At 40.9% G+C, this 26,543-nt stretch overlaps 2 protein-coding genes across 3 annotated transcripts in view; both read right to left on the bottom strand.

Moving 5' to 3' along the window:
- The window catches only part of LOC310855907 (CREB-regulated transcription coactivator 2), a 33,762-nt gene extending 13,143 nt beyond the window's left edge, over positions 1 to 20,619 (bottom strand). The window contains exons 1-10 of one of the 2 annotated variants that reach the window (XM_083761089.1): positions 20,432 to 20,619; positions 15,702 to 15,803; positions 15,277 to 15,393; positions 14,208 to 14,269; positions 12,226 to 12,294; positions 10,877 to 10,983; positions 10,626 to 10,655; positions 10,432 to 10,511; positions 9,818 to 9,867; positions 5,787 to 6,055 (exon numbers count right to left, since the gene is read on the bottom strand). In XM_083761089.1, coding sequence (XP_083617215.1) covers positions 5,787 to 6,055; positions 9,818 to 9,867; positions 10,432 to 10,511; positions 10,626 to 10,655; positions 10,877 to 10,983; positions 12,226 to 12,294; positions 14,208 to 14,269; positions 15,277 to 15,393; positions 15,702 to 15,803; positions 20,432 to 20,599 — 1,054 coding nt within the window. In that variant the 5' untranslated portion in view covers positions 20,600 to 20,619. The remainder of the gene's footprint in view (positions 1 to 5,786; positions 6,056 to 9,817; positions 9,868 to 10,431; positions 10,512 to 10,625; positions 10,656 to 10,876; positions 10,984 to 12,225; positions 12,295 to 14,207; positions 14,270 to 15,276; positions 15,394 to 15,701; positions 15,804 to 20,431) is intronic. The other variant, XM_083761088.1, reaches the window with a different exon arrangement.
- Positions 20,620 to 21,305: 686 nt separating this feature from the next.
- Positions 21,306 to 25,699, bottom strand: slc39a3 (solute carrier family 39 member 3). Its single transcript, XM_083760934.1, has 4 exons — positions 25,578 to 25,699; positions 24,626 to 24,903; positions 23,286 to 23,416; positions 21,306 to 22,117 (listed from the first exon to the last, which is right to left on the bottom strand). Exons 2-4 carry the CDS (start codon positions 24,804 to 24,806, stop codon positions 21,404 to 21,406), a joined length of 1,026 nt encoding a protein of 341 aa, XP_083617060.1. The 5' UTR covers positions 24,807 to 24,903; positions 25,578 to 25,699; the 3' UTR covers positions 21,306 to 21,403.
- Positions 25,700 to 26,543: the final 844 nt, after the last annotated feature.

Here is a 26,543-nt window from a genome sequence, read left to right as displayed (position 1 = left end):
ATACATAGTACAATCATAACTTCTACTTTTAAGCTGACAATAATTCAAATCCTAATGGAATGCAAAAAGTGATGTGATGACACATTTTAACTACTTAAACGCTTTTTTGACCGAGATTCCCCAGAGGCCTATACTGTACATGGCCCGTTTTCCTTCTACATCAAATCACTTTGGTGAAAGTAGCCTATCTACAAGTCCACAACGCATCACGTTGTGTCACATTGTGTGTTTGTAAATCTGGAATTTTCACTCAATGTTCGCTTGAGAATAGGGATGCTAGTGTTTCTGTGGTCCCATGTTTGCAAAGCACCACTCTCAGTATTAACATCTGAAGTTCAGAAAAACACCACACTGAAGTTCAGAAAAACACCACACTCCATAAAGTACGATGGGGTCATGCAGGTAGCTGGCTGAGATCAGTTGCAACGTCCCGATTTCAATTCGGTCTATGCTCATACTCTCTAACCTCTGTTTCCTGTCTCTCTACACTCATATCTGAATTTAAAACAAATCACACCCGTGCGAAGTGAAGGGCGCTCTTATCATCTCCGCCAACATCCTCCACATGGCCTAGTTCTTTCACGTCACTGAGATAAGGCATTACACAAAGCCCTACACTATACCACTCTGTGTTATACCGACACAGATAATATTAACGAGAATTACATAGATAGCCGATTAGCCGATTTGCTCAGACACATATGACGTAAATTCTCCTTTCATTGTCAATGGCAAATGTGACACGAGTTATGAAATATGAAAAAAATCTGTCAAAAGTCAAAAATGAATGAAAAGAAAAACGTCCTAAAAATGTACAGTGAATTATTTTAATGGAACAATATCTGCCATTTTAAAAGTAGATGTGAGATTTCTTAATAGTACATATCGCAGGTTGGTACAAAAATAAATGTCTTGTAGGAAGTGTACATTAGTGAAGTGTGTTGCAGGTCAAAAATGCATGTTTCACTATAATGTTCCCAGCAACACTATATATAAAGACTCTTGCTTGAGGTTAAAAATAGGCTTTGTATGAAGGGAAATCTACCGCCTGGGTTCAGCTTCCAAAGAGCAAGTCTAGCTGTTAGTGTTTTCAGGATCTTAACAAGGTTCTTCCCCTGCCTGTCGATAGCATCAGGTGAAAACCGTGCCCCCTAATAAGCCTTCCTTCCTTCATTCACTTGACCTACTGTCTCACTTTCTTTCCTTTATTCTCACTTCTCTCCTCCACACCTCCCTCTTTCTTCTACTTTACAGTCCACATTTACAACACTAGGCTTAGAGGTAAACCAAGAACAGCAGACAAGGATACAAGGTGCCTGCTACAGTGTCATGTTAACATTCCTACATGCAACCTGAGGTCTGTAGCAGTTTTCTGTGGCTGAGAGACAGCTTCCTGCTGCCTGCGGTTGGCCTAGTCACCTCTGAATAGATGAGGGGCGACAACATTTTCCGATCAGTCAAAAACCCACTAATCTCCTTTTCTGAATCTAAACGTAATGCTCCACCCCAGATAGAATAACTTTTCCATTTTATTTTCACCCCCATGTTTGCACTCACATACATCATCTCCTGTCTATTACTATTTTACTTCAGAACAACTTGTGAGCAGCCTTCTCCTTACAGAGTTAAAAGGCATCTTTTTAATAAAAATCACACCCGTGTGAACTTTGAAGTGAGGGGCACTCATCATCATCGTACATCATCAAGAATGGTGGTCCCTTAAAGGCCAAGCGTTCCCACGGACATGTGATTGGTTAGCCGATTTGCTCATTTACATATGACGTAAAATTTCCCTTCATTGTCAATGGCGTTTAATATTTTGATGTTTAATTTATGTCATATTTGGTGGAATTTTGACCTCATTTCTCCTTTCATTGTCAATGACGTGTGAGGACAAAAGCTGTAGAAGGCTAAATTACTCTGCATGGTGGGGGATTGATAAAACTGTATAATCTGTATAACTACCAAAGATCATCTGTTCTACGTTGTGAAGGCAGTTATGACTTACTAGTACATCTTCACATTTTACCTGTCAGCTATAGGACAATCTCTCTATTCACTAGTCCTATAGGTCATCTTGAGTAACCTTTATGCTTAGGCCTGCAGTTCAGCCATAAAGAACAGGGTTTCTCTGTGAAAACCTCAAGTGAAAGTAAAACGAATGAAAAGCATGGAAAGTCGGTGTAGCACATAGTTGAAAACTCCTCTCAGTGAACCTCTTAGGTATAGAAACAAAAAATAATGCACAAAAGGATAGGTTCTGTGTTCAAAATAAACTAATGCATGTTTTGATGCACACAACGTTCGGAACTATCAACCGTTGCAGTGCTCAAATTACATTATAATGACGTTATTAGCACAAATAGCCTAACAAAAACAGTTCTTCTTATGGTCGTGTAGCCAGGAGGATCAAACATGACATTGATGAGCGACATTCTTCAAAGATTTAACTACTTTGAGCTTTAAACAAACCGAGTGCTCCGCCTGAAAACGCTTGGTGGGGAGAGAGCTGAAACACTATTCTCTGCACTGGGAAAAGGAGTGCTCAAGCGCAATATAACCATATTTAATTTTGTGTGGCTTTGTTCAAAAGCTGCAGTAACTTAGTATCGATAGCTCAAAACTGGAAAGGAGACCATGCTGTTATTAGATGTCTTGTTTAAGTTGTTTGCTTTTTATTTAGACAGGACAGACCTATTTTTTAGAGAGACAGGAAATTGATCAAGGGCAGAGATGGAGAAAGATGTTGAACACAGAAGGGTCGTTTCATGTGTCATCCAAACATCATGATGGATGATGACATTGTCCTAATGTGGTTTGTTTTTAATTACTTATTATAGAATGCAAATTCTCCTCATTTGATATGCCTATTATATATCAGGTAAGCTGTTTTATCTATTCTAAATGAAATATGAATACATTTTTCATTGTAATGCAGATTCAGAAAATGTATCAAAACAAAAGCTGGGGAAACTTTTGATATGCTTGTGAAAGAGTACTTCTTTGACTTTACTGTACATCTTGTTTCTTGGATGATCAGATCCAATTTCACTACTGATTAGCGTAAATGATGTATTGATAGGATAATAAATAATAATAGATAAATAATGTCACGTCAACTATGGCTGGGCAATACAACAATTGTAATGGTGGATTGCGATAACATGGACGTTGATCAAAATGACAAACTGTAGACATTAATATAGATACTAGATATCTATATTAGATCTAACAGCATTTAACACAGCAAAAACTCAACAGTGACAGTTTTTGGCTTGAACATTTAAGTACACACCCATTTGCCACAATGTTTACAGTGGATGCAAAATTGCCAAAAACAAAGTTACACTGTGTTCACACCAAAGTGGCTTGGATATCGTATAACCGACTCAGAACACTAAAATCCACTGAAATTCACTATACTGTCAGTGCCAACCAAGACAGAAAACACAACTATTTTCTATCACCTGAAAAGTTACCACCCCAGGACCACAGAGAAATATAAATATGAGGGTCCAAATTAACGTTTTGTTTTTGTGCTAAGTGCACCTGCATAGCTGTACCAAAACATCACATCAACTTTTACGTCCATTGCCCCATATGAAAGCTATCAAAAAGGAGCAAGTACTGTATATAATGAGCAGAGTTGCTTATACTTATCATAAAAGTAGAGATGCCGCGATCCGATCTACTGATCGGATATCAGGGCGATATCAGACAAAAAACGTGATCGGGATCGGATCAGACTACAGTGAAAATGACCTTTCCAAGCACTCCATTCCAGTACTCCGCTTCAGTACTTCGTTCCATCCAGCATGCAGTAGTAAGGTGCAGCAGAGGCCACGTGATCATAACAGTGTTTTGCTGCGTCATTTGAAAGCCAACACGGGTTGTGCAAGGACGTGTTGTGATTGGCCATTGTGGACGCACTGTGATTGGTCAGTAGCCACTTTGAGTGGCAGTCGGGGCAAACGCTCCAGACTAGAAAATCAGTAATAAAAATGAAAGATAAAAATGTTCACTGCCAGATATCAGACAGCATAGAGAGACGTATGTGCTTATGTGCTGTATATATAAATGTGCTGTAAATCGAATCGATTTTGATGATGGTTGATCCGTATCGGATCGGGAGTGGAAAAATCGTCCCTACATAAAAGTGATTAAATTGCTGGATTCCAGGGATGAAATCCCAGGCAGATAACCTGCACTCTCGCATCTATATGAAGAGTGCAGTGGAAAGTGCAGTGCACTTTTTAGTTGACTGTAAAGATCGCCTGCCTTATTCTCTCTTCCTCACCAGTCCATATAGCTGTGTGTCAATATTATTTTATCACAAAATATATTCAAAACCAAGACCCCAATCTACACAGTTTAATCACTAATCATTCATAATATAACTCTGACAATAGGATTGCTCCATCAAGCAACCCTACAACACAGGTCTACAGCTGTAATCGAACCAGGGACATTGTTGGTTTGGTTAAAGCACTCTCAAACCTGAATCCTGGCAGTCTTATAAAAAGGCAGATTTAGAATTGACTGTGTGCCTCATTTCAAATTGTGCATTCAGAAACATGCATAACATTGACACACTGTCCTGGACAGGTTGCTCGTCATCTTAAGTACTATGAGATAGTGTCCAAAGGGAAGCACGCACCATCTAAAAAAAATCTACAGGTGATGAACAAAAAGTGCGTACAATGACAAAGGAGGGTTGTCCACACACTGTGTAGTTGCTCCCAGGAAACTTTATTAAATCAACAACGTTTCGACCATTACCGGGCCTTCGTCAGGTAACGAAAACCTGATGAAGACCCGGAAGGGTCGAAACGTTGTTGATTTAATAAAGTTTCCTGGGAGCAACTACACAGTGTGCAGATATGACAAGTATAACTGGCAAGCATTTTACAAGGGTCAGTTTTGCATGAACATTTCTGCATTAAGTGTTAAGTGCAGCATTACTATAGGTAGGCTAAAGGACAGTTTGTAGTTCAGCTATTTTCACAATACTTCTGTGGAACAGAGTCAAAAATAGATATAATGCCTCAACTCCTACAATTCCAAGTGCTTGTCAGGGTGGGGGGTCCCCAGTTCAAATATGATTATTTTGGGGGGTTGCAGCCTGAAAGGTTTGGGAACCCTTGCTCTACAGAAAAAAATCAAATATGACGTGAAACCTCCATTCTGACTTGGCAATTGTCGATCTCCTTGCAACTTTATATTAGACTAATTGGCATCTGTGTCATTTGAAAATAGCCATAGTAGTGCTCTGTCCCAGGTGTTGAATGCACTGCTATGAAACACAGATACAACATCTGTTTCCATGTCCTGTTACAGTTTTGTTTGGGGTGTGTGTGTATGGGGGTGTGTGTGTGTGCGTGCGTGTGTGTGCGTGTGCGTGCGTGCGTGTGTGCGTGCGTGTGTGCGTGCGTGTGTGTTCTACTGTTCTACAAATGACTAATAGAGGACACATGTGAGAAGTTGGTTGAAGACTCCTACAACTAGGAGGTGGTCCCATTCGCTGATTGCATATTTACAGGGTGGCCGTAGCCGAGTGTGTAGAAAAGCAGAAGGTAACCGATTTGGCTCAGGGCCCCAGTCTGTGTCGAAGTGTCCCTGAGCAGACACTCCCCCCCTGAGCCATCAACTGGGTGAAGCTGAAACTGAATTTCCCCTTTCTCTTAATTCTGCCTTAGTAAATCGGATATTAACTATGACTTCATTATGTTATGGGCAAAAGCGTTAAAGACTATAACTTAACTACAGAAACTATAAACACAGCCTACCAGGTGCGTGGTGGTGGAAGGTGCTGTTGGCCCCGTGACCAGTGGCTGCATTGATCCCCAGCTGGGTAAGGGTGGAGGCCAGGTTCCCTGTGCTACTGCCGCCGCTTAGGGATGAAGACCCCAGGTAACCTGGCTCATCCTGGTCAAGCGGTGTAGGCAATGGAGAAGGGAAGTGCAGGCTGGACAGGTCAGGCAGAGAGCCACCCGTGTTGAGGGCCGAGGGCACGCCATGGGCAGGCGTGGACGGCTGTTCCGGGGAGGGGAAGATGCTGGAGGAAGAGGAATGAAAATTCCGTCACATTGGTTAGGTTAATCAGTTGTATAAGTGTAAATATAGATTTCACCTAGGAATTCTTTGTTTTGCGAGGTTTTTACAGAGTTTTCTACAGTGTATGCCTGGCTGGCAGGCGCGCAGCTACGGGTGGGCCGGGTGGGCCGCGGCCCACCCATATAGAGAGCTGGACCACCCATCAATTTTTGGGGGGGGAAAATATATATACGGTATATATATATATTTATATATATATATATATATATATATTTATAAATACATAATTATTATTTTCATAATCATATTCATAATGTCTGTTGTGTTTTTTGCGTGATCATCTTCCTTAATATTATGAATAAACAGGCTGTCACTTTTTCTTCGCTCTGACTTCTGTCTGTCTGATGTGTCTGTGTTGTTCAATTGCGCAAAAACTACAAATCCCACTATCCCAGAATGCTGAGCTCCCCAGTCTCCCCAGAGTTAGCAGTATCTGAAACGTAAGTCTGATGCGGGAGAGGAGTTCCCAAAACGTATTAATGTGCTGGATAATACCCCATGCAACGTCTTCACTGGCATACACAACATGGTAAAGGCACTCGTCACACTACCAATGACATCCTGCACGGTTGAAAGGCTATTTTCCACGGTAAACCGCATCAAAACGTGTCTATGGACTTCAATGTCAACTTCTCGTCTCAATAATTTGTCCCTGCTGTCATTTGAACGGGAAGAAACTGACAAACTGAATTATGACGAAATCATTACAGTGTTCAACAGAAAGCCCCATCGTCTCCGATTGATATTGTAATAAGGGTACAGGTTGGAGGAATAATAAGAAGAAAAAAATGATTTGAAAGTTGGAACAATGCTGTACATGATGTCATGTCTAAACTTAAATGCATGCAAGTTTCGTTTAATAAAACTTGGAAAACATTTGGAATAATGATACTTGCCTTGAATTTATTTCATTTTATTTGTGTAAAAGATTTGCTAGTAAAAAATGGAAAATAATGAACTGACTGATGCACGTGCACTGCCGTGTGCTGTGAATCATTGACAAGAGCCTCATCTAATTCAAGTGGATTTATTTCTATTTGTATTATACAGCTTATGAAATATGAATGATTGCTAGCTAGCAGCTATTGATATTTGATCAGATGATAATGCTCATGACATGTGTGATGACAACTGCCCGGCAATATAACCCGAAATATAACCGAAATACGGCAAATAAAAACTGATAATATCCTTCACATGTCATGTCATAGCCTAGCCAAATTCTGATTATTTTCTGCCTCCTCACATTTGATGATGTAGTATATGTATGTTTGATCTGCTCGTATTCTAATAATGTAAACATCAAACAAACTTCAGTAGATGAAGGGACAGAAGGGTAATGCTTTTTTTCCCCAACAGGTGACACCTGTGCATCCGTCGTGTGTGCGCCAATGGTCTGATACAATAGAGTGAAAATTGATTAAACTGGAAGAGATATACCGATATAATTTACAGTTGCTATATCTCTGAAAAACAATCGCCAGTTGAAGATTTCATCATTTGGCAGTTATTATTAGTGCTACCTACCTACCTACATTACATACAGCAGACTATTAGAGGTGTATTGTATTTCATCACTGTTCTTGTCTGTTTAATGCCTACTCTCCTCCTCCACTCTTTTTCACAACTTTGAATCTGTACTCGATTGGACCAGTGCATTCAGAAGATTAAGGAGCATGCATGTCAGACAGCTTAATTCTTAAGCATAATATTTCACATTTTATTTTCACATCTGTTATGTTCTGCGGAAGCAAATAAATGCAAATAATTAATTAGCGTAGCCATACTATACAAGGACATCTGAGCAATCTGTTACAACTACAAGTAATGACACTTCAGTAAATGAGGAGCGTTTCCATTTATCAAGTTGAACCTGATCGAATCTCTTCCCTCACATGTCATCCTTGTCTCCTTCCTCGGGGGACGGACTAAGGCACAAGGAAACAACCTGAGTAAGGGACACTAGGATGGGGAAAAACAAATTATCCCGTGGTAAGGTTGCTCGTAGTTCTGGCAGCATTTGAACTTGCGCAAATTGGTCAGCTGCTGCCGTATCAGACCAAAGGTCTGATAACAATTACAAGAAGTTACCACACCTTGTCTCCCTGCGTCCTTTTAATCTCTCTCCTCACTCAGGGAGAATGGGAGTAAGACAGAGGGAGAGAGAGATACAGAACCAGACCATAAAGATAGAGGGAGAAATGTAACATGAGAGACAAGGCATCCATTCATAAGCAAGGGAGGAGGGGGAACATGCTGGTGGGCATGAGTGAGACAATGAAGGTGAGGGTCACACAGAGAGAGAGGGAGAGAGAAATGAAGGCAGTAAGAAATATGACAGAAAAAGGCAGATCAGAGAAGAGTAGGAGCATATTGGACATGTGCAGATGAATGTATGCAATACAAGACATAAACACAAATGTACACATCCATCAACAAAAAGAACAAAGTATGAGCAAAAAGTGCTGTACTGCTCCCAGATCAGTTTCCATATAATTAGTCACAAATAAGAGGAGCAGGAGAGAGAGAGAGACAGAGAGAGAGAGAGAGACAGACAAACATTGAACCAGAGACTGTAGCACTGCGTAGCAGGGCCTCAGAAGATTTTTCACTAGAGAGCATAATTCAGTAATTATGTATTTTATTCACAGACCCTAAGAGCTGATACAAGCAGCTAAATCATTTTCCACTGAAGGGTGGCTATTAAAGATAATGATGAACTCAGACATCAGGAGGGAGTCTCATCTCCTTTGCTTTGAGTTTAGGTGGTTCGGGCATCTGATAAGGATGCTTTACCTTGGAGGTTTTCCGGGCATAGAGACCCCAGGGTAGACCCAGAACTCACTCAAGGGATTATATGTGTCATCTGGCCTGGGAACGTTCCGATAACTTAGCCTAGAAACCAGACGAATCTACCACAGAAAAAGAAAAGCCCTGGGAAAATTGGTGTGGCACTCCTCAGTCTGAATTACATTCGCTCACCCCAGAGTTGTGGGTGACCAATCAGTGCCCACTATTCAAAGTGAGACATTTTTGCTGTGACGTTGTAATCTGTTTGTAACCGACTCTTGGAAATAAATCTTCCACACAGTTCCAGACTAATATCTATGCAGTGATATTAGTCTGGCCATGCCATCAGGCTATCAATAACCCCCAGGAGGCTCATTGGACAAGGCTGTGGAGAGGAATGTCTGAAATAGCCTTAGCCTGGCTGCAAGCATGGGTCAATATGTGCGGTGAATAACTTTTAATTGAGTACTATTCATCAGTAATTTGCATATTCTTCCTTCTCCATCGTCCACACTAACAACCTGCCTGGAGGAGATAAAGGCGTGGATGAAAGACAACTTCCTACAACTCAATAGCTCCAAAACCGAAGCCATCCCAATAGGCACCCCCCACCAGATCCAAACATGCCCCATAACCAGCATCTTCTTCTCCAGCCATGACATTTCCCTCTCACCCTGTCCCACAGTCATCAACCTGGGTGTGAAAATGGACCCTCAACTGCACCTCTGTAATCACCTCTGCCCAGGTAGCTACAATCCAAGATTCTACCACATTGCTTTAAAGGTCTAATCAAACCTTAGTGCATCACAAAGGTAACCGTAACTGTAAGCAAAGTCTGAGTTCAGTAATCAAGATTGGTCTAAGAACACGAATCATGACATAACAGCACCTTGTTCGGAAGTGACAGACTTACTTTATGCCAGGTACTTCACAGGACTTGGGTCGAGATGACATCAGGGGCAACTACAAAGGGGAAAACAGTGATTACTGCCTATGTTTGCTCCTTAAATGTAACAATGCTTTGCTGTTTTCTCTTGTCCGTGGTGTGCTAATGTTACAGTGCTTAACACTTTCACTGGCAGGTATTAATTCATTCTTCCAAAATGCCAGTGTTTTTCAGGCAAAACCCATATTTTGAAGGCCCACCTGGACCAGAGATGTAAACCGGATGTAAAACAAAATGCAATCTGTGAAAAGAATCAGAGATAAATGCATTTTTCGAAATCTGATAAAGTGGCGAAATCATTTCACTTCCGGTTCATTTCCGGTTGTATCTGCTGCTTAGCAACCTAGAACCATTCACACGTTGGCAAAGGGCACAATCTATCATAAACCACTGAAAAGACCAAATGACGGCAATGAAGCGCTGGATTAGACTTCAACGGCAGGAAATGTGTTGACGGTTAAAGAAGAAAAACATTATCTCTAGCATTAACTACGTCATGCATGTGATATTATTTGAGTAATAAATATATTAGAGGAAAGGGTGTTACAAGGCTGTAGTTGAAATGCTTTGGAATCACCTACCTTTTTGGTGTCCCAGGGTTTGAGTAGCTTGCCTTCATCCAACACATTCTCTTCAATGGGGGGCACTGGATATGGAAACACTAGGGCATAAACAGTAGAACATTAACCCTTTAAAAAGCATCCATGTACAATTGTTTAATTATAACAAGTCTCTACTGGTCAAGAGTGTATGTTTGTGTTTAAATAAAACATACTTCTTCGCCCTTCTCCTTCACCCTGACCTACTGTAGAAAGACATAATAACATACACAACATATCAAGTGTCATAACTTGAACTTATAATGATACATCTACAACATCAGAATCAAACAATTACCTTTTTATTTTCATTAAACTTCCTTTCAATAGCTTTGTCAGTCACAAATTAAATTACTCCAAGAATCAGCACGGTATGAAAAGATGTTTCTCTACTGTGAGCATCATAAAGAGATATCATAAGCCTCACCGGTGCGTCTGACGTTGTGGTGGGTGAGGGTGTGTCCTCCTGTGCTGAAGGGGTCTCCAGTTGGAGGGTTCATCACACTGGTGTGAAGGGCGGAGTCAGAGTTGGTCCTGTAGGCAGACACATCCACAGTTTTAGGGGTATGAAAAAAAAGAGAGAGCGAGAGAGAGAGATAGAGAGAGAGAGAGAACTATATATGGTGCATGTTAGGGTATATGTAATGATCCCAGCAGGGAAATTACATCTCTGCCATTTGACCCATCCTATTTGGAGCTGCACAGGGATCATTTAGGAGTTCAGTGTCTTGCTCAGGGACACCTCAACATAAAGCCTGCAGGAACTGGGGACCTTCCGAATCACAGACAACCGCTGTACCTGTACTGCCTCCCCCAGATGGCTTTTTTCCTCCTTACTATATTGATTATAGTGGAGGAATACCAGAGTTCCAATACTAACTAACTAAACTAAGTATAGGAGAGAAGCTATAGAGAGATGAACCTTAAGTTATCATATCAGATATACTGTAGTGTAATCTCATATCAGGGTACAGTAGGGCATAGTTTATATCAAGAATCATATGTAACATGTATTTTAAGGTAAAGGAAGCTGTGAAACGTTTCTTATGAATGAAAAGCATAGAATGCCATTCCCCCCAGACTGGGTGGCTGGATCAGTGCTCAGTATTGCCAGAGTTTAGTTTATCTAAGAACTGAAGCATCAGCTTGTAGATTACTACAAAGACACAGCATGAATAATAACTTATGTATTCCTTCAAATCAAGACCTCAGATTTCATTTGTCAATTTTAGCAAATTATTTTCTTGGCTGAAATAAATCAGGAGGAGACTGGGCATAGAAAAATAGGAAAGAATAACGTCATGACAGAAGAGACAAAAAGGAGAGTGAAATACTCGTAGAGTAAAAATGAATTAAGCGGGACATACTGTATGGACCTAGAAAAGCGCTATATCAATTGGATAAATTAAGTGAGAATATGAAGAGAAATTAAAAGGGCAATGGATTGAATTCAGGAAGAAAGTTACAGCGCAGTCTGAAATATATGAAATTAGATGGAAAACATCACTGCTGTCCCAACAATTCTGTGGCCACTGAAGGAACAAACAAAACTTCCTCATTGCAAAATTATCAGTTACAATACTAAATAAAAGAATGCACACACACAACAACTTTATTGTCTGTTCATGTTCACTTGATATCAAAGAGTCCCATCGCAACCTGAGAGAAAGCAGTAAGCCAGATTGTCAGCCATATGAACGAGGGAGGAGAGAGACAGAAAAGACAGAGAGAGAGAGACAGAGAGAGAGAGATAGAGGGGTGGGGGAATGGATTCACCTGTTAAGTGCAGTGGTAGGGAGACGAAACAACTGGCTTTTGTCCCCAGGGAAGTTGCCGGACCAATTCCTTTCATGATTGACAAACAAAATGTCTGTTATTTTTCCACCACCGAAGAAGAAAAATAGCTGGGATGAAATCAAAATAAATAAAATGAAAAAAGGACAGAGAGTAGGCTTTGAAAGCAACCACACGCAAAAAGAGTGAAAGACGAAAGGAGGCAGGATTGAGGAAGGAAGAGGGAGCCTGGCATACAGTACCAAAACGAGGAACAGAGAAGAGATATGCTTTCTTGTAGATGTAGGCAACAGCCTAGAAGAGAACATTGAGGCTGAGGATTTTAGGGTTATATGTCTAAGATCTATTTAGAATGATTATGCACTTACTGTAATTCCTGGTTTCATGAGCCTTATGCTTGTTTAACTGAAATCTATATACTGTAAATCCACTGAAACCTTGGCATGGCGGATCATTGGCTCTAATTTGTAAATTGTATGAGGTTGTCTAAAATGTAACTCCCCATCCCAACCGCAAAAAACCCAATGCTGATCTTGATGGAACTGACAAACTGCTGACATGGCCAGCTACACTTACACAAAACAGCAGCTCTCTCAATTCCATTTCCACTGATTAATTAAGAGCACCTCCCCAAGTGGAGTGTGCTGGCTGTTAACGATTTAAACCCTATACTATATTGAACGTGTTCCAACAGGGGTCTACACTTGGTCCCCATCATTGGTCCCCATCTTTGCCGAAAATAGCCTACAAGCTACATGCTTGTAAACAACATGTTGCAACGTGATCCATTGTGAACTGGGAGATGTACTATTGTCACTCAATGTTTGCCAATTTTCGACAAGTGTTCCAACGGCTACTATGACATGCCCAGGATAGGGATGCTAAGTTGTACTCTATGTGGTTCAAGAGGAAGAGCAAAATCCCACTCCATAGAAAGATAGAAAGCTATAAGTATAATAATTCAGTTTTATGCTGTTCTGTAGCGTGTTGTGCATGTTATGAAACTATGTTCCAAAGCCAGTATCTCTCTCTGGGGATGGGGGTGTTGTCATTTTGTTAGCATCACAAGATGACAAGAAAGAAGGCAGGCAGGGGGTTAGAACATTCCAGAAACACAAGAAGATGCCACGGGAAAGTATAGTAGTATGCCGTATTCCCAGTAGGAAGATGGGAAGAGCCATTCAAATAAGCCGAGACTCCTTCAAAGGCAACTGAAGTTTGGAGACGCTGGCTAAAGAAAACTAGATGTCTTGTTAGTTCTTGGATGGTTAGTATGCAGACGGAACTTAATGCTTGGACAGCCAGATGAAGAAGATGTAGCACTTCAACATAAACTTCATGAAAAGCCCTTGTGAAACCCATAAGAGCATTATTACATCACCTTAACAGTGTGGTAACAGTGCGTAAAAAGATCATTTTTGCCAACCCTAGTTCTGAGAACACAATTTGCAATGAATACATTAGTGACAGTGAATGAATGCACTTGTCATTCAATTAAATAGTTTTTTGTTGTCATCTTGATTTTTTTCCACTTTGAAGGAAGATGTTTTTATAACAAGCTAATGTTTTTTCTTTATTATTTTTATCATTAATATGGAAAACTTCTAAATTGTATTTCAAATAATAGTGCCATGTGTTTTTCTGCATTCAGCCAACATTCATGACACAATTTACAAACATTGGATTTTGCTTTGTGTTTATTTAGCTACTTTCTTTCTCTTCAGGAAAGATTACAATTTAGGCATTTAGCAGACCCTCTTATCTAGAGCGAGATGATGTGTGATTCGTGAGTCCCTTGATGTTTGTTTAACACCTGCACATGGTATGGTAGTATTTCTTTCGGATTACTTTGCTGCTCAGGATTTGCAAAGGTTTCACAAGGCTCAGCAGTATCAAAGAAGATGCAGTTAGAATAACAAACAGGCATCCGAACAGACAAAGCAGAGAGGGGTCCAGTCCATTACCTTCTCCAGCTGGGGTCAGGGGGCGGGGACAGATAGGCAGAGTTATACGGAGAGCTGTCCACCTGGAGAGAGGACTGGTCAAGGGAAACAAACAGCTTGGCCAAATCATTCTCACATAAGAAAGAAAGTTAGAAAGTTAGTTGGCTACCACTGCAGAGGTCAGGGTTTGTTTCATGGCTGTGGTGCATCATGTCATCATCAACAGGGACCGCAGTAATGACAACCGATGAATTGAATATGAAGGACCCCAATGGAAACAAGCCATAGGCTTTCTTGGGTTTTAAATCCTCTTAGCAGACCTTGTATTGAACTGTATTTTCCTGTGCTTTTTCTGCAAACTGTATTCAGTATTCAAAGTATTCAATCAATCAGTCAAAAACAGCAAAAGGAAAAACAGGGAATTTGCTTAAATCAACAATCTCCAGCTACGGTAAACCCTACTGACAAAAGCACTTAAAAAGCTGTGCACTCAGTCATGACCTCAAGATACACATAATTAAAACAACAAAGATATGACAACAAAGATGACATAACAGCAAACCTCAAAACCTTCGCTAAATAAAAAATAAAAATAACCTACAGCAAACCACTTATGGGTTTGGACAGCAATAATGCCTGATGTTTTGACTTCCTACAGTGTTATTACTTAAGATGAGATAACCGTGTAATTTCTGAATCTAAAGTTAAAAAGGTGTTGACATAATCATCATCACCATGCTATTTTCATGAGAAGGCCTTTGTTACTGAGCAGCAGAGTGTGCGTTTTAGGGGTCATGGTCAAAGGATGTTCTTGAGGGACCAATGAACAGCAGCACCTCACATACCGTATGTATGAAACATGAGAAGTGAGAAACTGTTTGTTTGATAATGGATGGTTTTAGCTCAGGATTGCAGTGGTGTTAGCTTTTAACGGTCTTGTGTTTTTGTCCATATTTGTCAGAATGTTATGAACTATCCGGAGAGATCACAATATTACTGCCTCTTCCTCTCTGATGAGCAGCGCATACCGTCTTTATGGTTAAAACAATCCATGGCTAGAGTTATGCTAGTGCTTTGGCTGAAAGGATACTGGTCTGTTCCTGTAGGGGCGGACTGGAGAGATAAAACGTCGGTCCCTCTGAACCCGTTCAACCAGGCCGTGGTGCCGCGTGGCTCGACTGGACTCCAGAGTGGAGTGGAAGGAACCCTGAGAGATAACAGAGTGGCAGAGGCAGGGTGATGAGGGAGGAGAGGGACCCATATCCGGTATGAAGTGTGTACAAACAACATTAACAAAACCACAAGAGTCTAGCACAACCATTTGCATTGCTGGTGACAGGATGCGGAAATGCACATACCGTACATACAATATTATCCATATACCAAAAGTATTATGAATGAACTTTCTTATAATGCACTGACTGCCACAGTGGCAGTGCTACTCTCCAACGTTTATCAATTTAATGTACAATGTCTAATAAATCAGAAATGCTTCACATGTCCCTCTTAAGTCACCTGGAATTCCTGGGGGTTCCTTCCAATCTGGTTGACGTTAGGCAGAGAGCCCCCATAGTAAGGACCCTGATTCCTGGCCAGACGTACCTTCTGAGCCTGGAGCTAGAGATAGTTAGATAGGGAGAGAGAGGGGGCGGGGTATTACTATTTTTATAGCAATAGAAGGTAATTGCAGTCCCATACAATCTAGGTACGTAACATAACTAGTATTATGAAAATAATAAAGGAAGACAAGAAGATAGTTACAGGCAAAACAGAGGAAGTGAGCAGGACAGATGACAGCGAAAGTTGCAGAGAAAATACTTCAAATCATTCATCATCAGCAGAGTGAGGCTTGGGACTGTCACCAAACATGGAATTTGGGGGTAGAACCCTATTAAAAGGGAATACTATTCAGTTTAAGAACTATTATTGTTTTCTACCTCTCAAAGGATAGAAACCAGAAAGACCTAAAGTTGTACTTGTCTTCTACTACTGTAATTGTGAGCTAGCCCCTAAAATATATGGGACAATTATTGACATTGTTTTTATACATAAATTGACTTTATTAGTAGTACTCACTGTGCCTATTTATTTATCCATCCTCTTTCTGTGTAGCTGGCCAACACTGTGTGTGTGTGTGTGTGTGTGTGTGTGTGTGTGTGTGTGTGTGTGTGTGTGTGTGTGTGTGTGTGTGTGTGTGTGTGTGTGTGAAAACTAGCTTACTGTATATCATGCAAATAACAGTTGGTCCACGTGTGGCGGGCTGGGACAGACCTGAAATCTCTTTTTGGGATCTTTTTTATACTTCCTGATACTACCTGTCTATTCCTTTCTTATTCATTCATTCATCTCTCTACTCCTGTCTGTATCTGTCCTGTGTTTCCTTAACTTTCCTACTGTGGTCCTATGACAACTGAATTTCACTCCTGACTGGAATTAATAAAGGTGTACCCATCTAATCATTCAAAAATACATATCCTACGTATTTACAATGTGGCCTGACCTTTATTGTAAGCCGCTCTCATTAAGACAACTAAATAACTAGAATGTAAATTTAGAGCTGAAGGTAAATTTGTTCCTGACTCAACACTTCAGAAATTGGAAGTGGGTTTTCTTGCTGCTTTAAATCATTGTCTAAAAAGTATTCACAAGTTGACTATTATTCACTGGTGGACTAGTGCTAAGGTTGGGTCTAAGTTAGTCTCAGGTTTAATTATTCGCTTCCATTGTGCTTTGACTATTGAATAGCTTTCCTGAATCCCAAATGATAAGGCCGGACCACACCAATGCAACTATTCGCAACAAAACAGGGATTGTGACATTAAAAAAAAGTTTTTGTATTTTTTCTTCTTCTTTTTTTTAGCTTATCTGAGCTCAATTGCACCCAAAAAAACAGAATTTTTAACATTCAGTAGATTTTCTGTGGTCTGTTTTTTTTTTGCTCAAATAAGTTCTGATTTTCCTGCTGTTTGTGATGTCACAGCCTACAAATCCCATATATCTCAATGGGCCAGTCCACTGTCCACACCAATGCAACTACTTGCAACTGCCATTGAGATAATGGTTGAAAGTAGTTGCATGTTGCAAGGAGTTGCATTGCTGTGGCCTGGCCGTGTATACTGTGTGTAATAGAAAAACTAAATGCACAGCTTCTAGGTATACCCTATTAGTTGACAGACATTACCTGCAATGCCTGTAATAGTCAATAATATCACCCAGTCCCAGTACATTTTATTAACTAATCAACACAATTTAATTGATTGTATGAACTCTGTCAAATAATAACATTCTCCATCAGATTATTGAATTCAAGTTAAGTGAACGACTGAACTACTGTAAGCAGAACACTAGAAAATGTTTCACCATTTTGAGTACCGGTATCTATAATATAGACATCAATTAACTCACAACTCCAGAAGCTAGCCTACAGCAGCAAATGTTAGCCATGAACACCTAACAGTTCATATTTTCAACTAACCTAACGCATGACTTCTCCATTAGCCTTTTCTGTCCCTGAGGCTATGGAATTTAACTTTTAGCTGGATTCCTAAGCGACATAATGTAATATCTGCAATCATGCTTTTTTTTTTAAATAAATTTAACATAAATAAATGATACTTCATTCAATTATTAACAATTGGGCCATACAAATACAAAAATAACTGTAATATACTCAAATTGACAAAGACTAGGCTGGATACAGCAAGAATATTCCACAAATGTGCACAGTCCATACCAACATTCTATCAGCTTCAATGTGCCACTTTGAGGGGCACTAGCAGCGATGATTTGATTGGCTGATCACCCCATAGCGATGATTTGAGGACAGAAAAGTGAAGACGGAAAAGTGAGGACACAAATTGTGATTGGCCAGAATGAGATGATCTATGATAACAGGCGTTGACACCAAGGGTTGCCCACCTGCCCCTGGCAGGTAAATAAAACTTTCGGGCAGGTGGAGTGTGCTTTCGAGTTGCCCTACCGGCTCGTTTGAGAGGGGTCTCAACCTTCTATAAAGTTCACAACACCAGATTTCTGTCTAAACACTTGAACATGGTCAGAGCGCTCTGTCTTCTGGTCTGTGGAATGTAAAATAAGAGCACTGTTACACTTAAAAATATAAAATAACCCAGTCATATTCATAGCTATAGTATGTAGGTTTTTTGCATAATAAATGAGGTATGACATATTTGTATCGCATTTACCCTTTTTTATAAGTGCCTCTGAGACCTTAGGGCGCGTTCGGAAATAGCACACTGAACACACTGTGCTATGCAAACTAATAGGAGAGTGCGCTCTGGTCTGGTGCGGTATTTCCGAATGCGCCCTTAGAGTCAATCCTGATAATGTATGATAAGAGCGCCCCTCACTTCACACAGGTGTGTTAAAGTGAATGTTGAGATGTGCATCAGTCACTTGTAGCCACTGCACTAGTCAGGACAGTACTCATGGCATGCACGATCATTCCCTGACTTCCCTCCATCCAGAGCCATCTAACAGAAGAGTTGCGATATTGAGGGGGCACAAAACAGCTCGGTCACGTGGTTCATGTACTCGCGCGAGCCCATAGACTCCAATGCATTCCGTAAACTTCCGGTTATCCCCATGCTCAATAGAAGTTTATGTAGAAGAGCCGCCATTGGATTGGCCCCATCTAGTGAATGGAGTTTGCGTAGCTCTGTCTTACTCTAAAGGCTCTGCCTCCATCTTCTCTCAGCATCCTCCAGTACACGCGTGTACACGCACACACACACACACACACACACACACACACACACACACACACACACACACACACACACACAGGATGTTTCTATTAGCTGATTGGACCCGCCCACACACTCATGTATTGAAAAGTACCAGTGTGGTGGTGGGGGCTGGGAGAACACGACCTCAAAGGAATTCCTAGTAAAGACAGAGCAGAAGAGGTGGGTGGACACTGACAGTGCACTATCACGAATGGGATTGTTTGCGACATGTGTAAATTAACTTGTCGCCCTGGATGCCATGCCAACCCCGGGATTGGAGGGATGACATTCTCGTCACCGGCTCTTTTCCCGGCATTCTCAATCTCTACACATCATCCTTGATCCTCCACAATATTGGGGATACTAGGGATAGTACCATACAGGTCAGGCTGTATTTCAGTCATGTCAAAGAAGCTGTCAAAAATGTTTGGAAATTCGACAGGGAAAATACATATTTTCAATAAATGTGTAAACTGTGAAGGCAAGCCCACACGTGTAGTTTATATTTAAATTGCCACATGAATGTGAGTTAAAGATTCAAGGGTAGGATCACTACTAAAATGTCTAAAATTCAGCCAAAGAGGGAAGACCGACCATTGAGAGGGTTTTGCCTCTACCACAGTGGCTCAGATAAATGCCTGATCTCCATATCTGACATTAGTTCGCTGGCAAGGATAACTAAGCTAATGTTTCTAGCCATCATAATACAATGTTAACTACAACACACTACGTGAGGGTGAAGTTGCTAAATCAAAGCAACGGCTACCGTTTATGTGAATCTAGATACACCTTAAAATGTATTTCATGATACAAGTGATGTGCTTTACCGTCATGCTAACTATTGCTAAGGCAACGCTAGCTAAGCTAATTCAATTTCTAACCAACTGGAACTAAACAAAACGTTAAATTCGTTTCAATTAATATAACGGTGCTGACAAGCGCTAAGAATATAGGTTAATATATCTAAATTTATAGTTAAACTGGCAAAAGTTATAGACATTGTAGTACCTCTGTTGACATCAAATGTACCTGTTAACCTAACAGTAAACAAGCCTCTTTCCGCTAATTTATATATACTTAGTTGGAATGACTGTGTCGCTCAACAAATGTGAAGATTTTCATCTGAAAAAAGCTGTCATGTTGCGTCAATACTTTTTCTATTAGAATACAAGTCGTTTTCGTCGAAGCAACACGGTCGCACGATGAAGTATAAATCATAAGCCTTAATGCTAGATAACTGCTCTGCTCTCTCCCGACATGTCGGAAATGGACAACAATCAAGAACATGGTTGCTGACACTGGCTACCCAAAACACGGAGACACTTTGTCGGCGTCAACTCGAGATGTGACATTTATGTAAAGTGAAGTCAAGTCTAAACCAGGGGACGCTCGTGTTGTTTTGAGCTGGACGAACCCCGGGCAGGGCCCGTCTTTCCCCCAGGCAGATATATCATGATCTGCTCTCCTCTCCTCGCTTGCCTCCGTCTGAAAGAGACTCACCCTGGTTGAAGTGATGTCCATCATAACCTCTTGAAACGCCGCCGTCTCTTCGGCCTGCCGCTGCGTATGCAGTGCGATTTTCTCGCTAAACTTTCGGGGGTTAGAAGGCCCGGACCCAGCACCCGAAGTGGGTCCGGGTCCACAACCGCCTGCACCCGTCGCAGACATCTTTACCGAGCGGACGGGACAACTTCTTGACGTAGTGGAATGATTTGAGTCTGGGTGGGAGGACGGCGACAGGGACAAGACAGTGACAGCGCGCCCTCTACCGTATTTATTCAGGTACTGTATTGCAAGCTTAGATGATAAAAATAACTGTATACTATTAAAATAACATAACAAAATATAATACACGGTGAACACGCACACACCAAACAAACACACTTAAAACATTTATACAATCAAGAACTATCAGTAGAATTTTACAGTTTGTTTAAAAAATACAATATTTATCAGTGACATTCTCTATAATCCTAACAAATTCCAACCCAGTTCTTCGTCCAACCAGGGAAACAACCGTCAGTTGAAATTATTTTCAACTGACTGCTTGGACTCCTCATGCATTGAAGGAAGCATGAGGTTAGTCCGTTGCTCTCCCCAGTTGACAGAGAGAGTGTAGCACCCATGATTACATTAGACAATTGACACTGGGTGGAAAAAAGTGGGTTTCAAATACTGTGGGATAAAATAAATAACAGGATCATATCGAGGTCATCTCATTGCAAATTCTCAAGCCAGTTAAGTGTTGAAAGGTCACCATCAGATAAATACTGTTAATGCATGAACATTTTTACACTTCTATGAACCAATACAACTCCCAATGTGTGAGCCAGCCTGGCTCACACATGTTTGAGGACACTGACCTGGCTGAGCCAGGTCAGTGTCCTCAAAGATGACAGGGGATTTTTAACGTGTGGCTTCTCAGTTACAGGATGCTCTCTCATACCTTGCTGCTGAGCTGGTAGGGTTTGGCTACAGTTTTATAAACAGAACCCCTGTGACCACAGCAAAACCAAGCAGCAGCATGGCCACCTTTGGGAGACGGTTCTTAACTGAGCTCAGTTCATGAGGCAAGATTTCCATAAAGGTGATGTAGATGAAGGTGCCCGTTGCCAGACCCTCTAGTGCAGATCTGGCTAGCTGGTGCTGGGGAGTGGCCTTCGTCTCAGTAAGGGCAATTCCCAGGCCAATACCCAGTGGTGACATGATGGCAAAGAGGAGCAAGCAGCCAATCACCACCATCCTCCTCAGTCTGCCCTGAACAAGCTTGAGGGCCAGGCTGAAAGAGATAATGCTTTTATGAATCATCAGTGCTAAACAGATCTCCAGAACCTGCTTACTGTCTTCCATAAGTCCCACCGCCAAGCCCTCAAACACTGAATGCAGCGACAAGGAAAAGACCAGGATGAAGGCCCTCAAAGCTGAGTGAGAGTTGAAGTCCAAATGGAAGTGGCCCCCTTCAGAACCTGAACCTCTGGATCCACCTAACTCATCTGTACCATGGTGATGGTGAGAATGACGCCGCCCATTCCGGTCATTTGACTGGACACTGGAGTCCACAAGTAGCGCACGTCTTTCCTCCGATATGAAAGGTGATTGGTCTTTGAGGGCCAGGACTATCTGTTCCAGGATGAGGACCAGGAAGAAGCCCATGGCAATGATGAACTCTGGCAAAGGGAACTGGAGCTGACAAGAGAGGGGCAGAACATTTCATTTTTCCCCCTCACAAAATAACAATTAAAAGTGTCATGTTTCCTCTCAATGGGCTCACACTGTATATTTTGCATACATCTTAAACATAAATGACATGCAAATAAGTTTATCAATAAGGTTGTTCGGGATAACAAAATAAGCAGTCTAGTAGATCATGCCAATGTATGGGCCTAACCTACACGGCACGCATCAATAAGCTTCCTATTGTACATTCATAATTAATTTACATTTCCTATTTTCCTATTCACTTGACCCACCCATTTGCACCTAATTCCCTTCAGTTTTCAGTATCTACATTGTGTGTATATATATGTGTGTGTGTGTTTTTAACAAACCTTTCATTTGAAGATTTTAAACCCATTACATTATTATTGTGTTGGGACCATATGGGTAAACTCTAAAATTAGGCAACAGTAGGATTGCATCACCCTTTGATGCAAACATGCATTAAAAACAAAACGGTGAAAACACAAAACAGAAGAGTGGAGAAGTGATTATAACTGAGTTCGAAAAATAAGGTGTTGATGGTATTTCTCAGTGGAGTGCAAAATCCAGTTAAAAGGTAGCACATCCCAAACTAAGTTATTAGAGGATAATTTTATTTGCACACCGTTAACACTTCTCACATTTCTAATGAAGGCTTGCCAAGAGAAAACACTCACACAGAATATTTTCCCTCCGGTGAAAAAAAATCCCTTTCTGGCCAAAAAGTAAATTTTATACGTGTGGTGGGGGGCTCAGAGTGCTTCCACTAAGGAAAGTAGGCTTTCTAATGACACAACCCGCCTTTGTATTGGTGAGAAGCAAAAACGTTATTTTTATTTATGCTAAAGACGAGAGGCTGGTCTGCATTTATGCGAGCCCCGGAAGTCATCAGTATAACATAGCTCTAAATTATTAGAGCTATTTATTAATTATTCGAGCTATGGACCCAGAGCTACCTGAGCACATACTTTTTATCGGCAGATAGATACATAACCCTGCTGTGAGCTGTTCAGTAGAAACGCTCCACTAAATTGCTTTATTGTTTTGCTCAAGGACTCCTTAATGGCATTTCTGAGAGACAGCGGTAGGAGAGTTGTTCTATCTATGCCTGCCCACATTTCCCACCCAGAAACTGAATACATTCCAGAATTCTTACAGTGATCCCCATATTGCCAAATGCTTTGTTGATGCCCTCGAGGTAGTCCGGCAGCAGGTCCAGCAGGCAGGTGGCCAAGAACACTCCTCCCGCAAAGCAGCTCACCAAACCCAGCACCTTATGGCGGGTCTCTGCAAAGACAACACAGCAGCCTAGAACAACTTGCCATGCTGAGCAATGTCACTGATGTGCTGCATGGGTAGATAATTCACTTTGGTTAGCTCAGAGGTTCCCCTCTAAGCCAAACAACAGTAGATAGTGTGTCCTACTCTTGTATTTTCACTCTTCTCTGTTCTTTTCCCTGATCTGCACAGAAAAACTTACCGTCAGAGGTTCTCTGCATCAAAATACACACCTGATGAAAATATTGAACAACATATTACACACAGACAGACACTTTATTGATCCTGATAGAAATTTCAGTTAAGTCCATTACTGACCTTTAGTTTTGTGTGATTTCCAAACTTTTAAAACTTAGAATTAGGGTGAAATTAGATATTTTAAGGATTATTATTTGGACTTTGTCTTTTCCTGATTTTAAGTAGGGATGCACCGATCCGATACTTGTATCGGAGATCGGCGCCGATCCAGGCTAAAATTCTAGATCGGGTATCGGATCGGTGGCCGATCCATTATCCGATCCGATCCGATAATTATGTGTAATTACAGTATGAAAACAACTCTACCTCCTCTGTGACACAGCAGTGTAGTATTGACAGTATAACATGTGGAATGCAGCCAGGCTAGCCTGCGCACACATTAACCTGGTCTAATTGTTGCACAGTTATTTAATAAATAATTCAGTGCATTTATATCTGTGTTTGTTACATTTTGTTTTACAAAGTTGGGAAAGTAATGTTTAAGTCAAGCCTTGATGTTGCCTTACACAAAATAATGATTCCAGACTCCACACAGTGAGGCATACAGCTTAATAGGTTATTACGTTTCTTTGTGGGGGGGTATCGGATCAGTACTCTGTATCGGCAGATACTGGACCCCCATGTATCGAAATCGGTATCGAATGCCAAAAAGCCGGATCGGTGCATCCCTAATTTTAAGGATGTACTGCAGTAAATATATCATTTTCTGAATTGACCTGACTGTTCTAACTTCTAGCTGTTACATTATTTGCCATTGGCCAGTTTGTAATTAATTAGTAACCGGTAGGCACTAGGCTTTACTGATAATACTTTGTCTTATTGTGCAAATACTTTGTTAAATCATCAATAGTTATACCCACAATATTGTCACAATATTTTCCATAAAATAGCTCAGCCCTGTACTACAGTTTCCTGACCTGTGTAGGAATGCTGGGTTTAATACCACAGCACAGCTCTTACCTGGGTTCACGCTACATCTTCCCACCCCCCGCACAAGGCACAGAGGTGTGAAACCAAATAGAAGTGTGGTGGACAGAAGCACCACCAATGCTCCCAGCTTAATCTCCAAGCCTGGAACAACAGCTGGACTGTTTTGCAATGCTGGTTGCCAACCAGTGGACAAGGAATCTTTCATGGCCATTCTAAAGTCCTCTTAATGTTGAGTCAGTCAGATACAGCATAAGTCCTCAGATTCTCCACGTTAGAGATTAAGACATTTAGAGATGCTGAACCTGTCACTGAAACACAGAGGGAGGTAAGAGGGATAACAGGACAAGTCATTTCATATTACCATTGATAATGATACTTGTGAAGAAGAGCAAGTGAAACAGTGGGCACTCAAATGGATAATGAGTATTGTGTAGTCTCTATAGTCGATCATGGCAGTGTGCCTAGCTGATAACGGTGCTTGGTTGGTTTTATTTATGTTGTGTCCATGAACTTTCATCTCAAAGTTTATGAGAACAGCGAAAATAAATAGAATATGCATGGCTTTCTACCAACATTGTTGAGTCTTTGCCACTGCAAAGCAAATATATTTCACACATATAGGCCTACTGATAAACTTTAGGCTATTGCAGACGTACAACGCATTAGACGTACGGTAAACGGTACTTCAGGCTGCAATAGCCTAAAGTTTATCAGTAGCCTAGGCTATATGTGTGAAATATATTTGCTTTGCAGTGGCAAAGACTCAACAATGTTGGTAGTTCAGAAAGTCATACAAATTGAATCGCGCACTTCGCAGTATGTTTTCAGAAAAATCATATATCGGTAAACTCTTTGGAATGTAGAGCATTTTACCACCTTACCACCAAAATTACAACATTGCTTTGTAACCTAAAAAGTTGGAAACTTTGCTAAAATTTTGAAGAATGACCATCACAAGATTTTCAAAGAACGCCTCATTTACCTTAATGTTAGTCCACCGATAAACCAGACGGTCTAAGCAGATACAACCAGCTAAATATAAACAACCGCTGTTTAACTTCCACAACTGTACGTGATAGATACCAAAAAACCTTGTTGGTCTTCTACCGGGAAATGATGGTGAGTCAGTTACCATCAACAGCGTCAGCTGATCCAATGGGACATTAATGTGTGGGAGTTGGAAGGAGGGGCGAAATGATCTCGACTAGATCCATTCGCCTAGCCACTTTGCGTGTCCGGTTTAGAGGGAATTACCAGATACGGAAAGTGCGTTAATGTCGGGTTCATGTATGTTTGTCGTGAAATTACAGGATACATTTTTTTGAGTAGGCGGGCTCTGTAGGCTACAGAATGGCACTGGAATGAAACTATAGAAATACTGTACGATCGAGCTACATCCATTCATCCCCTCCCAATACATTTACTTCTGCACCTCACCTTTCCCCTTTGCTCCTTCCATGGAGAAAAGTGAGCACGCGTGGACTTTCACAGCTCACAAATTGTTTTTGACTAACTAAAGCCAATAGATAACCATATGAGTTTAGGTAAGATCTGTAGAAGATCATTTTATTTTATTCAAACACTAACACTGTATGCAGTTTAAGAATAATTTGCTGCTATAAGAGGTTTGCACATATAATATAATAAATACTAATAATTCATCTGCTAGTATTTAGACAAACAATGCAGCAGTTTTTCCCACATGCATTACCCCCAAAAATATAGCTTCTAAAATACAGTAGGCATAAATAATTTGTGCATAGGCCTAACAACCTAATGTCTCACTGCATGCATGCTCTATTGGCTGAACCATTTTTATTGCATAGTAATAATGCTCTAATTAATGGTTTCATGATGGCAATCATATCATTATTATCTAATCTTTGCTGCAATATCAAAGGGACAATAGGCCTATCACTTCCTCAGGATGCAGTTGAGAATGAGTTCA

Source organism: Protomyctophum parallelum (genome assembly GCF_964188405.1).
Source record: "Protomyctophum parallelum genome assembly, chromosome: 3".
Classification (NCBI taxonomy): Eukaryota; Metazoa; Chordata; class Actinopteri; order Myctophiformes; family Myctophidae; genus Protomyctophum; species Protomyctophum parallelum.
Note: the sequence above shows the minus strand (reverse complement) of the source record. Positions and strands in the feature narration are given on the sequence as shown.